Source organism: Oryctolagus cuniculus, chromosome 10, assembly GCF_051225735.1.
Source record: "Oryctolagus cuniculus isolate XC-2025 breed Fujian yellow rabbit chromosome 10, ASM5122573v1, whole genome shotgun sequence".
Classification (NCBI taxonomy): Eukaryota; Metazoa; Chordata; class Mammalia; order Lagomorpha; family Leporidae; genus Oryctolagus; species Oryctolagus cuniculus.
In genome coordinates this window covers 120,672,476-120,691,716 of record NC_142876.1, presented here as the reverse complement: position 1 = coordinate 120,691,716, position 19,241 = coordinate 120,672,476, and the positions used below count along the sequence as shown (strand labels likewise).

At 48.9% G+C, this 19,241-nt stretch overlaps 1 protein-coding gene and 1 long non-coding RNA gene across 7 annotated transcripts in view; one reads left to right on the top strand and one right to left on the bottom strand.

The window, feature by feature from the left end:
• The window catches only part of GRM7 (glutamate metabotropic receptor 7), a 742,767-nt gene that overhangs the window by 641,093 nt on the left and 82,433 nt on the right, over window positions 1–19,241 (top strand). Inside the window, exon 11 of one of the 3 annotated variants that reach the window (XM_089305658.1) lies at window positions 16,338–16,476. The exons of the other annotated variants lie outside the window; for them this stretch is intronic. Coding sequence (XP_089161784.1) covers window positions 16,338–16,430 — 93 coding nt within the window. The 3' untranslated portion in view covers window positions 16,431–16,476. Of the gene's footprint in view, window positions 1–16,337; window positions 16,477–19,241 lie in introns of those variants that run through there. 3 annotated transcript variants of the gene reach the window in all.
• Window positions 1–19,241, bottom strand: part of LOC149124461 (uncharacterized) — a 34,185-nt gene that overhangs the window by 7,420 nt on the left and 7,524 nt on the right. For 3 of the 4 annotated variants that reach the window (XR_016214461.1, XR_016214459.1, XR_016214458.1), the window contains exon 2: window positions 63–164. The exons of the other annotated variant lie outside the window; for it this stretch is intronic. This is a non-coding gene — a long non-coding RNA (uncharacterized LOC149124461). The remainder of the gene's footprint in view (window positions 1–62; window positions 165–19,241) is intronic. 4 annotated transcript variants of the gene reach the window in all.

Sequence of the window (19,241 nt, the reverse complement as noted above, 5' to 3'; positions counted from 1 at the left end):
AGTTCCGTGCTTGCCAACATATATCAGACATCAAGGACTTCCTGGACGACACAGGGCCCTACCTTGGTCACCCTTGGCTTCAGGAGTTGGAGAGCGTGAGCAGATGACCACCTTTTCATTGTCGCGTTGATCCCGGAAGCCCAAGGCAGGCAGTCAATAGTTACCTACAATCAAAGAGTGAGGAGCAGCTCGTAGGCGTCACTGACACAGCAAAGGCAAATGTTGTGAGCCCATCTTACTGATGCATGATTTCAGCATCCCCGAAGGCATCATCGGGGGCAGAAACAGCGTGACTCCCCCGGTTCCCAAATTCTTCAGGACGCAATGAAGAGAGGCAACTTATTAAAGTCCAGTGACCCAGGACCTGTCCTGCTTAGCACGGTGCTCCTTGTATTGTGTCAGACGGTGCTTTAATGGCATCACATCCTGGGTAACAACTCAAAATGCAGATCCCTGGACCCAGTACCTGGAACTGCAGGAGACAAAGCAGGCGATTCTGTTTGAGATCTGATGCCACAGACACAGAGCACAGGTAGGAGGCCTAGGACTACAGCTCTGCTTCTCTATCCACTCCTGTCAGTTATCACTTGCTTGATCTTCCAGAGACCTGACTGCAAACCCCACGTGCACAGGGCCAGGCAGGGCGCTGGAGGAAGCCGGCAGAGCAGTCCTGGGGGCAGAGCACACTGGGACTGGGCAGAGCGAATGAGCCTGGCCTGCTGTGTGGGGGCCATTCCCCTCCACTCAGCAGTGGGGGTCCAGACTGGAGACCGCTGCACAGAGCTGGAAAGCCAGCATTTTACATGACCCTTTCAGGCTTCAAACCACTGCTAACCCATTCACAGTTTTTCAAATGCACTGTGCAAGCTGTTCCATAGGCCCGAAGCCGTCCGTTTGCCACTGGGTGACGAACCCTATCTTAAAGCTTAGGTCTGTTCTTTCTCTTTAACTGCCACAGAGGCTAACCACATTTACTATGCAGGGCTGGGTGGCAGGGGTCAGAGATAATGTAAATGCAAAGCGCTGTATAAATCATAAAGCATCAAAGTAAGAGGCTATTAATATAATTACCATTATCATAATCATTGAACTGCAGTGCCTAAGTGTGTTACGTGTGCAAGAGGAGAGAAAGGAGGATTTTTTTCTTTTCCAAGTTCATTTGCCCACTGATGGCAGAAGCAGTGTCCCTTCACTTATGATCTGCTTCCTGGTGAGAAGTGAATGGATGGTCGTCTACAGGGCTAGGTCATCCTATGGTCTTTTTTTTTTTTTTTTTTTTTTTTTTTTTGACAGATAGAGTTAGACTGTGAGAGAGAGACACACACAGGAGAGAGAGGTCTTCCTTCCATTGGCTCACCTAATGGTCGCTACAGCTGGAGCTGCACCGATCTGAAGCCAGGAGCTTCCTCCTGGTCTCCCACACAGGTGCAGGCACCCAAGCACTTGGGCCATCCTCCACTGCCTTCCCGGGCCACAGCAGAGAGCTGGACTGGAAAAGGAGCAACCGGGACTAGAACCCAGTGCCCATATGGGATGCTGGTGCCGCAGGCAGAGGATTAACCCAGTGAGCCATGGCACCGGCCCTGGTCTTACTTTTCTACCCATGGCCTTGCAGAGAAAATGGTGAGATTGGAACCATTAAGAGGGTCAGGGGTGACAATCATACAAAGTAGAGTTAAGCATGTGTGGTGTGCAAGATACCAATAGAACACACGGAAGAGGGGTGGAGACGACGCTACAGGCATGCATGCACAGGTAGCTATGACTACAGACCTTCTGATAATCTAATTTGTGCAAATAGTTCTAATAGCACAGACCTCATCCCTCGGTTTGCCCCTGGTCACAATTTGATATATATTATGCCAGAGAATAACATGATTTTTCTTAGCGCTTTTATCGAGTTATCTGAATAATTCAATTCTCTCCCAGACAAGTCCCCAGAATATTAAAACACGCTGAGGCTGAGAAATGATTCCTTAGTCCCAGGTCTCTGCTTCTCCCTGGTCTCCTGCTTCACGGCCCTGGAAAACGAAGTCGTGACAGCGCCAGCTGGAGGGAGGAGAAGGTGGCCCATTCTCCTGCCATGCACCCACCAACATCAGCTAGGTTCTGCCCACGTAGTTTTTTCAGGATCTCTGTTACATGGGAAACTCACCCAAGGCTTTGTCAATCGAGATTCTAGCGGAGGTGAGGAAGGGAGCCATGTGGAATGAGGCGGCACACCCGTCAGAATGGATGGGCGCCTCTCCAGGGGAATCTGACACAGGGCGCCCAGGCTCCTTGCAGACTGGGATCTACAGCAGGGTGAGATCCACGGATTCCCACCACTTCTCTGTGTCCACCCCCAACCTCCTCCTCCTCCACCAAGGGCTTCCCTGCTATGAAATTCCTCCCAGAGTCACCAGACTGGGCAGCCTGCTTGGCTGCAGACAGACAGCACTTTCCTGGGGTGCTAGAACCACCTTCGTTGTGTAAAATACTCCGCTGCCTCCATGGCTCCTACCTTCCTGTCCACACAGGCCTGTATTTCTGTAGGCCCCTTACACACACAGGCTACTTTCTGTCTCTCTTCCTAACAGCCACACAACCTATATAATTGTGTTGAGTTACAAGGCAAATGGTTTCCTTTTCCGTGTTCCTTGGCTTCGCTCCCCCTTCCTGGGCCAGGTCTACTGGGCAGAAGGCTGAGTGGTCCTTGCTGAACTCCCCCCAGCCAGCACTCTCACGGCTGCCCTCCTGGCTTCCTCCGTATCATAGTCACCATCTGCAGGTGCGCTGTTCCGCTTGTGAGTTTAGCATCCAAGTGGAGGATGAGAAGGAGCCGAGTCCCACGTCCTTACCTGCGTCTCTGCCTCCCCCTGCTCTCACTCCCACCACCATCTCCAAGGAGCCACCGACAACTTCCCTGTACTAGGCACCTCCCTACCCTGAGAGGGGAACCACAGAGGCTGAGTTCCCCACTGCCAGTCCCTGGGAAAACAGAATGAAAACGGAAGAGCCTGCCCTCCTCCCAGGCGCATGAAGCCCACGTCCGTACAGGTCTCCGTGTCCACAGACACCACGCTTTGGCTCCCAGAGTGCGATGCTGGAAGCAGCAGCGTGGGCCTGTGTGCCGCTGGGGCGGAGAATTGGAAACGAGCCCTCCTGGACCTGAGTATGACTCTGCCATCAGCCTCCCATTTGGCCTCTGCAGGTGGTCATCTTCTCCAACCTGACCCCAATTTTCCTCTCCTGTCCGAGGCCTCCTGCTATGCAGAAGAGCACCGAGGTGGAATTTATCACAGTGGTCCCCGCGTAAGGAAGGGAGCTGATGCTGTCCCTGCACGGGCAGCCTCTGGTTGGTGGTTTTAACTCAGAAACATATTCGAAGCTCTATCAGGATTTTGTAGCTCTCGGTTTGCGTCTTGGTTTTGAAAAGAAGTCTGATGAGCAGCTTCCCAACCTAGGGCACAGAGAGGCTGTCTGTCAGTGCTGGGTGTGTGCCCCATGCCGATCTCGCCACTAGCTTTTCCCCTTCCTCCCGTGTGTCTGCCTGAGTGCACCCTGGCTGGTTTTCAGGCAGTCATGGTGCACTTAGTCCTGTCAGATCCAGCATCCAACTTCCTGATGGGCCCTGTTACTGTCACATAGTACACGCGGGTCCAAAGCAAGTTTGTAATGCTTTGCCAACAGCTTCCACCAGGTTTCCCGTGCTCAGCGAAGCCAGCCCAGCCCCACGTCCCTGCACGGAGCCCTGGTTTGAGGGGGAGACTTTCTGTACAGGAGTGGATTTATAAGAACAGGGAGCATGGAGTTGGAAACTTGATGATAGTTGACAATCCAGAATCACTCACTATTGGATTGTCAACTATTTTTCCATTAAAAAAAAAGTACAGTTCCACAGTGAATGAATAAGGCAGCACTTCCCCAGGGTGTTGTGTGAAGTCCAGCTGTTTGTGAAATCCGCATACACCAGAGGTCTTCAGAAACTTCATAAAAATATATACTGTAAAAAACAGCTACACATAGTTTCCTAATAACGTCTGCTTTACGATAAGCTTCTCTCTGCCGCCGCTCATCCACCAATTGCCCTCGCATCTGAATCACCCACAGGCGCTTGGGAGACGTGAGCAGGTCAACAGGCAGAGAGCCATCCACGGACATCCTCTCTCCCTCGTGGTCCCTCGACATGTCCCCTCTCTGGCCCTTAGGTAGCGTTCTCTGAGAGGTTTACTGAGCGGACAATGGATGGAGGGTGAAAGAACTCAAAACTCAAGTAGGAATAAAAGGAAGGGCGTGGCCACCCGCCCCTCAGAACAACCCTGGAAAGACCTTGTCCTCTGCTTCCCAGACCAGAGTCAGAAGCAAACCATGGTGTTTTCCTCAGTCAGCCTCAGCCTTCCCCTCTCAGGAGAGATGGAAACACTCCCCTTTGCTGTCCTCCCCCTTCTCTGAAAGCAGCTTTCCTCTTCACTTTCCCTAAACTCTCCCATGGACACAGCACATCCTCCTAAGCCTCCCCTTGAACGTACTCAACCAGGAACGGTGTTGAATGGTTAGAAAAATGACAAGGACACTGTTGTCCTGAGACACAGCACAAGCAGCCAGGGTCAGACTATACAGAAGCTGTGTGGCATGCATGGAAGAATTTGGAATTCAAGGTAAACACCATAGTAGGACCACAGTGGTTTTCAACAAAGGGGGGTCCATGGTTTCATTTAAGGAACAAAGTCACTCTGTTCCTATGGCACGGGTGGCAAGAGCGGTGAGGGATACCACTGGGGCGTCCTGAAGTGACAAAGGATGCTGGCACTAGAGGCAGACTCGAGCTGTGATTTAGGAGTAAACAAGTGTTGATGAAAGAGGGGGAGGAGATGATGGACCGTCACTGGCTGAGCAGATGACCTCACAACTTTAAGAGACGGGGCGGGCTACAGGAGAGGTGGACTTGGGGGACGCATCAGTCTGCAGTTCCACCCCTTTCCATCGCTAACCTTGTACACACTGGCTTAGGTATCAGAGGAGGAGCAAAGCTACCCGCCCGACACCCCCTCTGCCTGGGCACCATCCTCCTGCGATCTGTCTCCTTTGAGACTTTGCTGGAACATCTTTTGTGAACTCCCCAAAGAAATGGATGGAAGAATCCCTTAATGCTTCCTCTTAATGTGGCCATGGCTTCAGGTTATTACCAATATAGCAGTTGCTTTCTTGCTGAATTTGTAATAGAAAAAACATATTTTTAGTGGAGATTCAGGAACCAAGGGGACAGATAAAAAAAAAAAAAACCTTTGATAGTGTGAACAAGATTGAAAGATCTGGCATAGAAGAAGTAAGAAGGGGCTGATCTCCCCTGGGACCCAGAGAGGCGTCTTATTTTGTGAAGACTGGAAAAGCTCTTGAGATTCGGTACAGCTGAGTTACAGGGTACCCTATTCCAATCAACAGCCTTAAGAAGACTCCAAACTAGTTCTCATGAGCTGTGAGGAGGGCCGGAGTGTGCTGTCCCCTGAGGCAGGCGGGGCCATCAGGGGACCCTGCTGGAATAGATGCCAGTGACTCCCACAGCAGAAGGAGTGGCCTGCAACCCTGGCCTGCTGGCTCCATGTCTGCCCCAGGGTGCCCAGTTCCTCCCACAGGGAGAGACCAACAGCATCTTTCATTTGATCAGGGTGCTTACATAAACCTCCTTACTGAAGTGTTCAGAAAATCCACACTGCTTGCCTCCTCCTGCTGCATGTCTTTGTTTTTCTGAGTAGTAGCAGGTAGCACAGACCTGTGGGTGAGGTAAGCCCAAGGCACAGCCCCTTATCTGCTCCTGTGAGCTGTTTTCCCTCTATTATACTGTAAATAATTTGTCCTTCTGAGTGAACCCAAGGCTTACCACCTTCCTTCTCCGAATTCTCCCTCATCACATAATATGGGTTGTGTAATTTTCCACACGAATTCAATCCCACTGCTGGTTAAAAAAACAAGATAGGGCACGGGGATGCTCTTTTAACAAGGAGAGGTGTTCCATGCCAACATGAATTCTGTAATAATTGTTAATTTCATAGTGGTGATAATAGATTGTTATTTTTATAATGATTATAGCACATCATTATCTAGGCTTCCCCTGGAAAATCTGAGGCCTTAATTACAGGGTGAGTTATTTGTTTTTACGTCTGCCCCACATTATTTGTATTTGAATGTGTACGTCTAGATACTCAGGGCACTCGGCAAAGGCAGGAAACCTTTTATCCTGCGGAAGGAGAATTAGGTCACTTTAGAACTGATGCGCTGATGCTCTGAGGCCAAGGACGGAAGGAACGGGTGTTTCTCCAGACCCTGCCTGCTGCATGCACAGGGCACTCCCAGTGGGAATGCATGGCTGCCACGGCATGGCTCCCCCACCCTGGGAAAAGGAGCCAGCCTCGGAGCCCTCATGCCTCATACTCCGCTGAGAGCCGCGGTGCCTGGGAGTGTGCCGACCCCCTCTGCCAGGCAGGGATGGAGCGAGGGGCTGTGGGTGACGCGCCGAGCCTGCCGGCAAAGGCAGCTGCTGTCCTGCCAAGGGGGCAGCTCTGCTCAGGGCGAAGGTCAGTTCTCCATAACCCTTGCTGCTGACCAAGCGCAGGGCTCCTCTTTCCTAACGGCAACACAGCAGGAATGCCCCTAACCCAGGGAAGCTCTGGCCCCAGGTCTGCTTCGGAGGCACCCACAGAGAAGAGAACACTGCTGTCTGTTCTCCCTAACATTGATCCTGCTCAGCAACAGCATGGGAGAAAGGCAGGGGGGCCCTAACCACGGCAGCGAGGGCACTAAGGAAAGCACACCTGATCCCAGCCCCGCCCCCACTCTGCCTGCAACCCTGCTGTCTGGAGACGCGGGAGGAAGGAGGTGGCTTACTTTCTAGACTACAGATGAAGCAGAAGCCATACAGGGTGCTCATGCAGCCCACGGCCAACCCTCAGAGCAGGGGTTCGGGAGCTTCTCTCTGCCTTAGGACTTGAGCCTCGGGGAGGGAGAAGGAGAAAAACCTCCTTGGGGTGATCTCTAGGATGCAGCTGCAAAGGAGGGGTGTGGACGGGCAGTTCTCAGAGCAGACAGCGGGGAGAAGCAGAAGAGTGGCCCGGCTTCCCCACGCCTCGCCCCCGCCGCCCCCTTGGCATTCATCTGCGCTATCCCCGGGCTGCCCACTGACGGGTTTGCAGCACCAGCCCCTGTGCCAGCCCCTCCCAATATGTGAGGCTACGCTGATTATTTATAGGCTTCTTCGAGCCCGTGTGGCTGGGTCTGCGAACGAGGCGCTGAGCGAGGCTGAGCCAGGGAGTGGGAGACTTACAGACACCTCATCAGAGCTTCCTGCCATGAATCCTCTGGCCCGGGTCTGGGGGGCGCAGCGTTGCTGATGGCTGTCACCCCGGAGGGGCTTTCCACACTGTGACTATGAACAGGCTGGAACCAGGGGTTGCAGATAACAGAGGCCCACACCTCACTCTGCAGAAGACCTTGCAATTCAGACTGTAAAGGCCTCTAGGACAAGCACTCAATAAATAGTAGGGCTTATGATTGGTATGAATAACTTTAAAAAATCACTCTCTGCTGGTCTTCAGAAAACATGTAATTCTGACTTAAAAATGTACTCTGGGGCCGGCGCCATGGCGTAGCGGGTAAAGCCGCCACTTGCAGTGCCTGCATCCCATATGGGTGCTGGGTCCAGTCCTGGCTTCTCCACTTCCTATCCAGCTCTCTACTATGGCCTAAGAAAGCAGTAGAACATGGCCCAGGTCCTTAGGCCCCTGCACCCGCGTGGGAGAGCTGGAAGAAGCTCCTGGCTTCGGACCAATGCAGCTCCGGCCATGGCGGCCAACTGGGGATTGAACCAGTGGATGGAAGAACTCTCTCTCTCTCTGCCTCCTCCTCTCTCTGTGTAACTCTGACTTTCAAGTAAATAAATAACTCTTTAAAAAATATTTTATATCTGAGAGAAATAACACTGTGTGGAATAGCAGTTATAAATTTTGTAATAATGAGCCACTGTCTTTAAAAGTGTTTAAAATATGGCCCCAGGTCAGAAACTTCAGATTTCCCACCAGACACCCTATCAGAGCACACACATTCGTGCACTGATGGAGCCCTGTGTTTGAGAGTCAGGTCTGGTCTGACCCAGAGCCTCAGGCTGCCTCAAGATCCTGTCCACACCACCAGCCCTGGCCAGCACTCCTGGCCATCAAGTCTCCATGGCCAAGGGAACTAAACAGAATCAGAAGCTCACATCATGTGGCTGGCTAATTTCATCAAACCCCAGGACTTGAGTCCAGGGGCTGAAATTCCCTGGAGCAGCGGGATGTCAAACAGGATGAGCACTGAATTTTAAGTGGACAGCGTAAGCTCTGAGGAAGGACATTCAAACCTCAAGAATGTACCTGCCAAAATGAAACATGCCTGCTGAGTGGGACTTACAGGCAGAGGGGGTACTGGTCTACCCACTGGACCGACGTGAAATAAACCAGACAAACAACTCGTTTGAGAGATGCCGCCAGGGTTCGAGGTGCTGGTGTGCTCTCCAGCGTCTGCTGCCCCCCTCCCACCCCCGCTGCTCCCTGCCCCCCTACCTTAGCCCTTCTTCATATACAAAGGACATTGCTTCCTCCCTCTCTGCCTGGAGACTCAGAATTAACCACAGGGCCGCTCAGAGCCGGTGGCGCCCCCACTGTGGGCTCCTATTCAGCCTACTTCCCATTCATTTCCCTGTAATGCTGTTTTCTGGGGCTCTCAAAACATCTTTGAAAAAGACCTTTGTGCCAGTAGAGAGGACACATAAATAAGCTGCAAAGGATCTGAGGCTGTGCGAACGCCAGGGATCCTGGACTCCAGTTTGTCCTTTCAACACATTGCCTACACACACAACAGGGACAAAGCCTTCCGTAACCGCTCTCCTCTGTCGCTCACCCATCTGCCCGGTGACATCTTTGGCCTCTGTGCTAAAAGTAGCACGAACTCCAATCACTACTGCTACCTTGCCCTGGCTCTGGGGATAAGTTTTTTTTTTTTTTCCTCTTAAAATAAGGGGTCACAGAGGCAAACACAAACTGTCTTCCTGGATCAGGTAATCCTCTAATACCTGGATCAGGAATCCTCTAATGACACCGGAAATTCACTCCCTTTCCCTTCCTGTTCCCTCTGCTCATGGCAACAGAAAGGCCTTCTGAACCATTCCCTCCATGGTCCCCGAGTTCCAACTCTAGGAACTGATGCAACTGAACCACAGAAGCTGGCTAAAGACAGGCCCACCTCCTGCCTGGCTGGGCAGAAAAGTAGAAAAATGGGTGCACTGATGATCAAATTTCACCCAAAAAGAAATCTGCTTTGTTTTCTAAGCAAATATGTAAATGAGATTTACAGTCAAATTTGATGCAGAAGAACATGGCTTTTTTTTTTTTTTAAATAAAATTCCCAAAGCTGGCAATACTAGGCCTATTCGTTCAGCTTCTCTAATGATTCACCCCCACCGCTGTATTTGCGGCAAGTTTCTTTCCGAAGCCTGCTCAGAGCGAATCTCCCGGGCCGGGTGCTGCTGCACTGCGGGTTCAGCCTGCACTGCGTTAGGGCCTTCTCCTGTCTGCCCAGGCACTCTCCAGACTCAGGGAGGCCATCCCTTTGTTGTAATCCCTGCAGAGGGCGTGAGCAGACTGTCACAGCCAAGGGGCACAGAGAGCCTTGAGAGGGGCAGTGGACGGCAGCAATGGGAATAGGAGTCACAGTCGTTACTTGTTACCTGTTTTCTAAACGCCACAGCAGGGCACGGGGCTCAGCCTTTCATCTGTGTCAAGTATTCCAGTGATGTCAGAGCCACCGACCCTGAGAGTCGTCTTCACAGCCGTTTTACAGAGGAAATGGAGGCGCACAGACAGTACCCCATTTGCCAGTGGCCCAACAACCATGGAGGGTCAGGACCGGGGAATCCGGTCTCCCTCCACTGAAACCAGGAGGTGGACTGAAAAGAAATCACGGTGGACACGAGGGGCTGGTTCTGGAAGACGACTGCCCCATCACCTGCCAGGTCCATCAGTCCAAGTCCACTAAGCAGCTACGGGGGAGGGAACCGTTTTCTGCCAAGGGCCACTTGCGTATTCACAGCATTCATGGGCCACACATCATCAGCTGGGCAAGCAGCCTGCTATAGATGCATTGGATTTCGAGCCCTGCCTGCAGGTGCCTTGGCAGTGCTGGACAGACCAGAGCATACTGTGGGCGTTCCACGCTTTCCGTCAAGATGGTCCACACCCCTCTAGGAAGGTGGAGTCCAGACAGATGAGAGCGATCCAAGCCGGGTTCTTTCCAAACGCTATTCAAACTCCACTGGCCAAGACGTGATGGGATCATTTAAAGTGCAAACGTCCAGTCCTGCTCTACACCCAGTGAACTAACGCAGGTGGTAGAAATGAATTTAGCGCCTAATAACGGCTATGCATGCCACACTGAAGAATCGCCATTATGGACCAAATTTTCCTTTCTAGTGATGGGAACCAAAGGCTAGGACAGAACATACACACATCCCCCCAGCTCCTGTCCATAGCTGCTTCAGGGCTAACTCCCACAAACATGACTGCCCTGTTCTGGACGTGATTATGGGGGGAATCGCACAGGTACGCTGATGTTCTACAATGGATTAGGAACATCCATGGGCCTGGTGTGGTGATACAGTGTGTTAAGCCACCTCTTGTGACAATGACATCACATTCAAGTGACGGTTCAAGTCCTGGCTGCTCTGTTTTTGATCCAGCTTCCTGCTGATGGGCCTGGCAAAGCGGGAGATGCTGGCTCCAGTGCTTAGATCCCTGCCACCCATGTGTGCAACCCAGATGGAGTTCCAGGCGCCTGCTGTCAGCTTGGCCCAGCCCCAGCTGTTCTGGCTATGTGGGGAGTAAACCAGCAGAGGGAAGATATCTAATTTAAAAAATAAACAGCCATAGTGCTACATGATATTGACCACCCAGACAGCCGTGTCCAATCCAAGGTACAAAGTTCAGCTGCCTGACATGGAGCAAGATGGTAACTGAGACAGCTGCTTGGAGCATCCTCTACCCAGAGAGACATCAGTGTGAACAGCTGTTCCTGCACCAAGTCACCTCAACAAGAGACCACAGTGCCTCATTGTAGCAAAACCGGAAGACCAGATTCAACAAAGGAAGTCAAAAGCAAAGAGGGGCCAAGTCACGCTCCCCCAGCTCCAAGTCCCACAGCACAAAGACAAATCCAGAGTTAATTCTAGATCTTAGACTTGAAATCCAATAGTAGCCCCCGCCTGACAAAAGCCAGCGCCCAAAAGGGCTGCTCAGCCCCAGTCCTAGGCTGCTACCTGCAGACTGACTGCTTAACCAGGCAGCTAACGGGCCGCCTCTGCCTGCCGATGGCACGCAATGGAGTGGCACCGGGAAGTAACAGAGAGGGAACTCAGGACTTGCTTGGGAGCACGGAGCTGGGCTGCTGTGACATCCGGCCCCTGCCCCCAGACCAATGCTAGCAGGTGGTGCCTGCTGCCTCCCATTAGATGGAGACCTGTATCCTGCTGAGACAGACTTGGCTTGGGCATACGGTTGCCAGCTTCAGGTTGGCCTGGCACATGTCCCCTCCCCTCCCAGAAAGTGCAGAGCCTGTGACTATGAGATTCAGGCGTGTCCTAGCTTAGTACAAGACTAGGTAGAAAAAGTACTGTTTTTATTACCACCACTACCACCCCCGCTGCCGCCCAGTCCTTAGGCAGACAACAGCAAGCACAGGACTGTGTCTTGAGACTCAATACAGGGATGGAAGCACCCAGCTTCAGGTGGATCCTAATAGTCTCCTATCCTGAGGCCAGTGCCAGTGGACATGGCCTCTGACCGGCCACGATGCCCAGCAGAGTCCTGTGGTCCTGGTAGGGTGGACTTACATTCCAGGCAGCATCCCCTGTGGCTGGATGCATCAGCCATGGGCTATGAGTCCGTGTCAGCAGGAGACAGACCATGGAAGTGTGGGCTTCAGTCCTGTTCTCATACCGCTCTGCTGTCAGTGGGCTGTGGGCTCCATGTGCAATGCAGCATTGCACTGCTGGCACAGGACTGAGTGTCTGGGTCTGCCCTGCTCCCGGGCAAGCTTGTGAGGACAGACAACCCCTTAATAGAGGGCTCTTGGTTCATTCTTGAACGGCAGATTTGAGACAAATCTGAGCTCACGGCATCACTGACACAGTGATGGTGCACTACCAGCCAACTTTAGCAAACCGCGACTCAGGGCGCCACCTAGTGCTGAAGTAGTGGAAGAGTTAACATTCTGGGAAAAAATAAGGAGACTGCTTACCACTTCTAGAACAAAACAGCCACAAACTGAGACTATAAAAACTGGGAAAAAAATAATAACTTCCTGTGCAGGTGGCAACACATGCCAGTAAGTGTCAAGAACTCACATGAAACCATGACCCCACCAACAAAATGAACCCGCAGAAACCAGCCACATTGGATCTCACATTGTCAAAAGCTCCAATGAAGAGTATGAATTAGTTATTTTGGAGACACTCAGTGAAATTAAGGAAAACACAGGGAAATGATTTAATACGCTAACAGATGCTTGGCAGAGAGATGGCATATACTTCTGAAATCTAACAGAAAACTTTTAACTGAAAAGCACCCCAGCAAAATGTAAAACACAAGAGAAATTGCTAGTAAAACACAGAGAAATTGCTAATACAATAAATCCAGCAGCAGAAATTAGTGATCCTTCAGGGAGACTGTTTGAAAACAAGCAGACACAGGAGACAAAATAAAAGAGATGAGCAAGGAAGACAGCTTAGGAGAACTTTGGGGCAGCATGACAGGAACACACATCTCAGGTCCAGGAAGGTCTGCCAATACCTAAGAGATACCAGGTGCATTCAAGGATATACTAATAGAAAATCCCAAACTCTAGATAAAGATATACACCTCTCCAAGCACAGGAAAGGGAGAGATTTGCATGCAGATTTAACTCAACTCAGTCTAGTCCAGGACAATTTATGATCCAGTTCTCCAAAGTCAGTGATACATGGGATTCTTAAAGCTGCAACAAAAAATCAAGGACACGTAAATGGCTCCCTCTTCATGACGCTGCACACCCCTCGGGAGAGAGCTGCTGAGCAAGCAGGGAGTGGGGCGAGGTTTTCACAGCACTGAAGGGGTGAAGGCAGGGGACTTCCAGCCAAGAATCTGAATCCCAGAAAAGCTGCACTTTAAACATGAAGGATATACACAAGCAAACGCTGAGAGAATTTGTCACCACCCGACACCTACTTTGAGATAAAATCTACAGGCAGGGCTCCACACTGAGAGATGCTAAGGAGTGAGAAGACAGTGACAGAAGGTACACACTTCAATGGGAAGAGTAGATCAACAGAAAAATGCAGAATGTGCCCTAACAGTGAACAGGTGACATAACCATTCACAACCCGTGGATGGAGGAAGAGACTCAGGAGGACATACAAAAATTCCTTCACACAAAAGCAAAGAAACAAAACACACCAGCATCTATGGGATACAGCACAAGCAGTACTAAGATGGAAGTCTGTAACACTGAATGCTTACATCAACAACAGGAAGATCTCAAATGCATGATTTAGCTCTACAATTTCAGCAGTCAGAAAAATGAGCACCAACGAAACCCAAAATTAGTAGATGGAAAGACGGTACAAAATCAAAGACGAAATAGATTTAAATGACTATAATAAAAAAATCAATGAAACAGAATTTACACAGTCTCAACAAACTAAGAAAAAAAGAACAATATAATCAGACAAAAGAGGAGGTATTACAAATGACATCATAGGACTATAAAGGATTACCAGAGGTTATTATGGAAACTGCACACCAGCAAATCTGATAACCAAGAAGGCATGAACAAATTCCTGACACTAGCACACCTTGCAAAGATCAGATCATGAAGAAAATAGAATATATAAACAGACCAATGAGTAGGCAGATTAAATCAGTGATAAAAAGTCTCCCCTCAAAGAAAAGCCTAAAACCAGATGGCTGCACTGTGGAATTCTACTAGTTTTTCTTAAATTATTCCCAAAAAATGAAGAGGAAGGGGCAGGGCTGTGGTGCAGCAGATGAAGTCACTGATGACATCCTGTATCATAGCACTGGATCAAGTCCTGGATGCTGCACTGCTGATCCAGCTTCCGGCTAGTGTTCCTGGGAAGGCAGCACGAGACTGTTCCAGTGTTTGGGCCCATGTGACCACGTGGAAGACCTGGATCAAGTTTCTGCCTTCAGCCTGGCCCAGTCCCTGGCTTTGCAGCCGCCATTTGGAAAGTGAACCACCAGATGAAAGAGATCTCTCCATCCCACTCTCTCTCTCTCCACCCCTCCCTCCTTCCACTCTCCTTGTCACTCTGCCTTTTAAGATCTTTTAAAACTATTTCAGAGAAAGAAATTCTTTCATTATACAAGGCCAGCATTACCTTGATACCCAAGTAGACAAGGACACATCAAGAAGATAAAGCTGCGGTGGATATGCTTGAAAATCCTCAGCAGAATACAAACCAAACCCAGCAGCTTATTAAAGAGTATTCACCATGATCAAGTGGGAGTCATCCACATGTGGCAAGGATGGTTCAGCATAAGCAAATCAATACACGTGATACATCACATCAATGGAGTGCAGGACAGAGTCCTACAGAAACATCAACAGATGCAGAAAAGGAATCAGACAAAACCCAGCATTCTTTCATGATAAAAACTCTGAATCAACAGGGAAAGAAGGAAAGAAGCAATGTACTTCAACAGAACAAAAGCCACATGGAAAAGCCTACAGCTAACATCATAGTAAATGGAAAAGTGCTGAAGATTTGTACCACTGTGACCTGTGGAAGACAAGGATGGCCACTACCACCACTTTTATTCAACACAGCAGTTGAAAGAAAAACTACACAAGTGAGAAAAAACAAAAGGCATGCAACTTGAAGAGGAGGAACTCAAATGGTCACTGTTGGCAGATGACATAATTTACATATAGACTGCACCAAAAACTGTTAGAACTAATAAATAAGTCCACCAGCATTACACTAAAGTCAGTGTACAGTAATTCTATTATTCCCCAACAGCAAATTATCTGAAAAAGGCATCAAAAAAGCATATGAATAACTTTAATCAAAGGGGTTAGATGTCTGTATAATTAAAACTAACACACTGATGAAAGAAATCAGAGGACATGAACAAATAGAAAGATATCCCATGTTCATGGAATGAAAGAATCAGTACCAATAAAGTAACCATTCTACTCAGAGCAATTCACAGATGCAATGAAATCCTTAACAAAATACCAAATTATTTATAAAACTAGAAAAAAAGTATTAAACTTTGTGGAGAGCCACCAAGTGATTGTGAGCAAAAAGGACAAAACAACACACTACAAACATAACATTAAGTAGAAGAGCCTGGTATTGGCATTGAAAACAGACACACCGACGAATGGCAAAGAATGGGGATTCCAGAAGTAAACCCATGCATCTACAGTCAATGGATCTTGTACAAAGGTAATAAGGATGTGCAATGGAGAAAGCAGTCTTTTCAATAAGTAGTTCAGAGAAAACTGGATATTTCCATGTAGACGAGCACAGATGGACCCTGCACACATGCTTCATCATGTACAAACTGTCATGTACAACTGTCCATGGATTAGAGACTTAAATCTACGACTGGAAACTTTGACTCTGCTGTAAGAAAACCTGGGGACAGTGCTTCCTGACTTTAGAACCAGCGAGAGTTCTTTGTTAAGCTCTCAAAAGCATAGGAAATAAAAGCAGAAATAAACAAAAGAGGCGTCACTAAGGAGCATCTGCACAGCAAAGGAAATGACCAACAGAGTGAAGAGACCCACAGAACGGGAGAGCAGATGTGCAATGTAAATACCTGACAGTGGGCAAATGCTGCAAGAGATGAGAAACCAAACTCAATAAAACAAACAAACAAAAAAAAATTAAGTAACCCCATTTCAAAAATGAGCAATAGATTTAAACGGGCATTTATAAGAGAAACACATACAGATGGCCAACAGGTACATGAAACGATGCTTGCCGCCAATCCCCAGGGAAGTGCAAATCATAGCCACAGTGAGAGTACACCTCACTCTAGTCAGAATGGCTATTATTAGAAAGACGGAAGTTAACATATGCCAGTGAAGAAAGTAGGAATGTCAATTAGCATGGCCACTGTGCAAGCAGCATAGAGGTTCCTCAACAATGAAAATTAAAACAGGGACAGGCATTTGGTTCTGGCAGTTGTTACGATGCTGGGTAGCGTAGCACACATCCCATACTGGAATAACTGATGTTTGGGTCTCAGCTCTGCTCTTGATTCCAGCTTCCTGCTATCGCACACTGTGGGAGGCAGCAGATGACAGCTCATGTGCTTGGATCCCTATCATGCATGCAGAGACCTGAACGGGCTGCCTGACGTCCTGCTCCTGGCCACTGTGGTCTTCGGAAAGAAAATTGGCACACTGAAATGCTCCGCTTCCTTGCTATTCTAACAAATAAACAAATAAACCAACGAACCAAATTTTGTGAATAAATAAATGTGATCCAACACTCCCACTGCTGGATATATATCCGAGGGAAATAAAATCACTCTGTCAAAGAAACATCTGTACTCCCAAGTTTACTGCAGTACACGACACACAACAGCCAAGAAATGGAAGCAACCTAAGTGTCCATTGGCTGGTGAATGGAAAAAGAAAATGCAATGCATGTGCACAGTGAGATACGATTCATCCATGAGAAGGATGAAGTCTTGTCATGTGCGGCAATGTGGATGCCGTTGGAGGTCACAAGGTCACCTGAAATGTGTTAAGCACAGGAAGACGAGCACAGAATGAGTGGTGTGGTGCACTAGGCTAGCCCCCTGCTTGGGACACCTGCATCCCATCTCAGAGTGCCTAGGCTGGAGTCCGGTCTCCACTTCCAATACAGCTTCCTGCCACTGTGGATCCCAGGAGGTAGCAATGACCTCCCAACTGCTTGGGTTCCTGCCACTCACTTGGGAGACATAGATGGAGTTTCAGGCTCCAGGACTGGGTCTGATACAGTCCTGGCTACTGTGGGCATTTGGGGAGAGAACCTGCCGGTGGAAGATACCTCCTTTCTCCATCTCAATCTGCCCCTCTGCCTTTCAAATTAAACAAATACATATTTTTAAAAAAGAAGGCTAGCACCCCCATATTACTCATGTAAAACCTTAAAAAAGTGATCTCACAGAACTTAAGAGTGTAATGCTGGTTACCACACTCTGGAGAGGGTACAGGGCAGGATGGGACGGGGAAGAGCTTATTAAGAAATGGATACCAGGAGTCATACAGGAGTAAGTAGTTCTGGTGTACTGCACAGTAGGGTAACTGGAGACAGTGATAATATACTGTATTTTTCTCTAAAAAAAATTAGGAGAAAGAATTTTGACAGTTTTCACATAGTCTTTTAAAACCGTTTATGTGACATACATGAAATTTGTTCTTTTTATATAAATACATGTTCTTAAAAAGCTTGAGGATATATATTTACCCCAACTAGATATTACACAGTACACACGTGTATAGAATCATCCCATGGTTTCCCATGCAAATGCACAATTTTTATGAAAAATTCTCAACTCTTTAGCTCTGTCTTTTGGTATGACTGGAGGGAGAAGCTTAGAGGATTTTCTCGGCACAAAATCATTCCTGGAAATGCAACTCAGAGCCACAACACTTAATGACATTTGTCATGACACTCTTCCCAGCAGGGTCGCTTTTGAAGACCCAGGATCTATCTCTGGATGAGGGGCACAGTTCGAGCCACTGTGCTCGCCCACTCCCAAGTGCCTGCTCAGTTTGAGAAAGCCTCTGGGATTCAGGACTCGGGGTTATCACTGGAGAAGGGTAGTGCCCTCAAAGTGGGATCTGGGATTTCTTCCCGTCACTTCTGCCATGCAGGTGTGCCAAACATCATGGCTGCTGCACCTGGATTTCGTAACAGAAAAGAGACACAAGTGACCTTCCCCTTTCCCAAAGCACCATATGGCTTCTAATTGCAGAAGCAGTTCTCACCTTGCGCAGACACCTGCTCATCCACACCCTCCGCAGAAATGCCGGACATGGGGGAAAATGCAAACATAAAGCGATCCATCTGCACGGTTTCTTTATAAAGGAATTGTGGAAGACAGAGATGCGCCCCCCCCCCTAACGTCCTCTGTGACCATATCCACGCTATATAAGGAACCACAGCTTACCAGCCCATGGGGTGAGCAGAGTGTTCTATCACATGACTGACATGAGAACACACGAAAAGCAGGTAGTACCGTGGTTGGCACAGGATACAGCATCTTCAAGAGCTGGCCTGTGGCAGCTGTTCAATATGTAACCACAGCAGTTGCTTTTAAAAATGTTTTCCTTTTCTTTTTATTTATTTTAAAGGCAGAGACTCAGAAAGACAGAGAGAGCCAGAGACCCACAAACAGATCTCCCTTGCCCTGGTTCACTCCAAAGATGCCCATACAACAGTCAGGGTCACACCAGGCCAAAGCCAGGAAGCTAGAATTCAATTCAGCTTTCCTACATGTGTAGCAGGGACCCAGCTACTTTCGCCATGACCAGCTGCCTCCTAGGGTGCACATTAGCGGGAAGCGGGAAGTGGAAGCAGAGCTAGGACTCAGTCCCGGACACTCGGATGTGGAATGCTGGTGACGTCACTGCTGCACCAAATGCTTGCTTCCTGTCTTTAGATGTTTGCATCTCCCCATAAACTAAAACCTGCAGGTGTGTGTCTGTGTGTGTCCCTGTAATTAAGTGTGCACTCCCACAGCATGCAGGATGTGTGGCCGGAAGACAGTAAAAAAAAGGCAGGAGTATTGTATGTGCCCCTTGCAAAGGGGTCAAACTCCACCTCTCCAACAGAGGCATTCACTCAGACCCGAGTCAAGCCGCCTGATGCCTCTGGTTAGAAGTAAATCACCACCTACTCAGGAATGTCATTTTCAAAGGGAAGCATTTAAAAACAAAAGCAGTCAATAAAAGGCCCAGGAAAACCAATGAAATAACATGCTTTCTGACTCTACCTTACCTCCCTATCAACTGAACCATTAGATAACCTACAACAGGCATTAATTCCAGAGCTTCTTAGCTCTGGAATATAAACTACATACAAACTACTGAGCCTCCCCTGGTCATGAGTGCTAAACGAATGCAAAGTGTGCGCTTAGGAAAATACAGACTGTGCCCATGCTTCCTGCACGTGT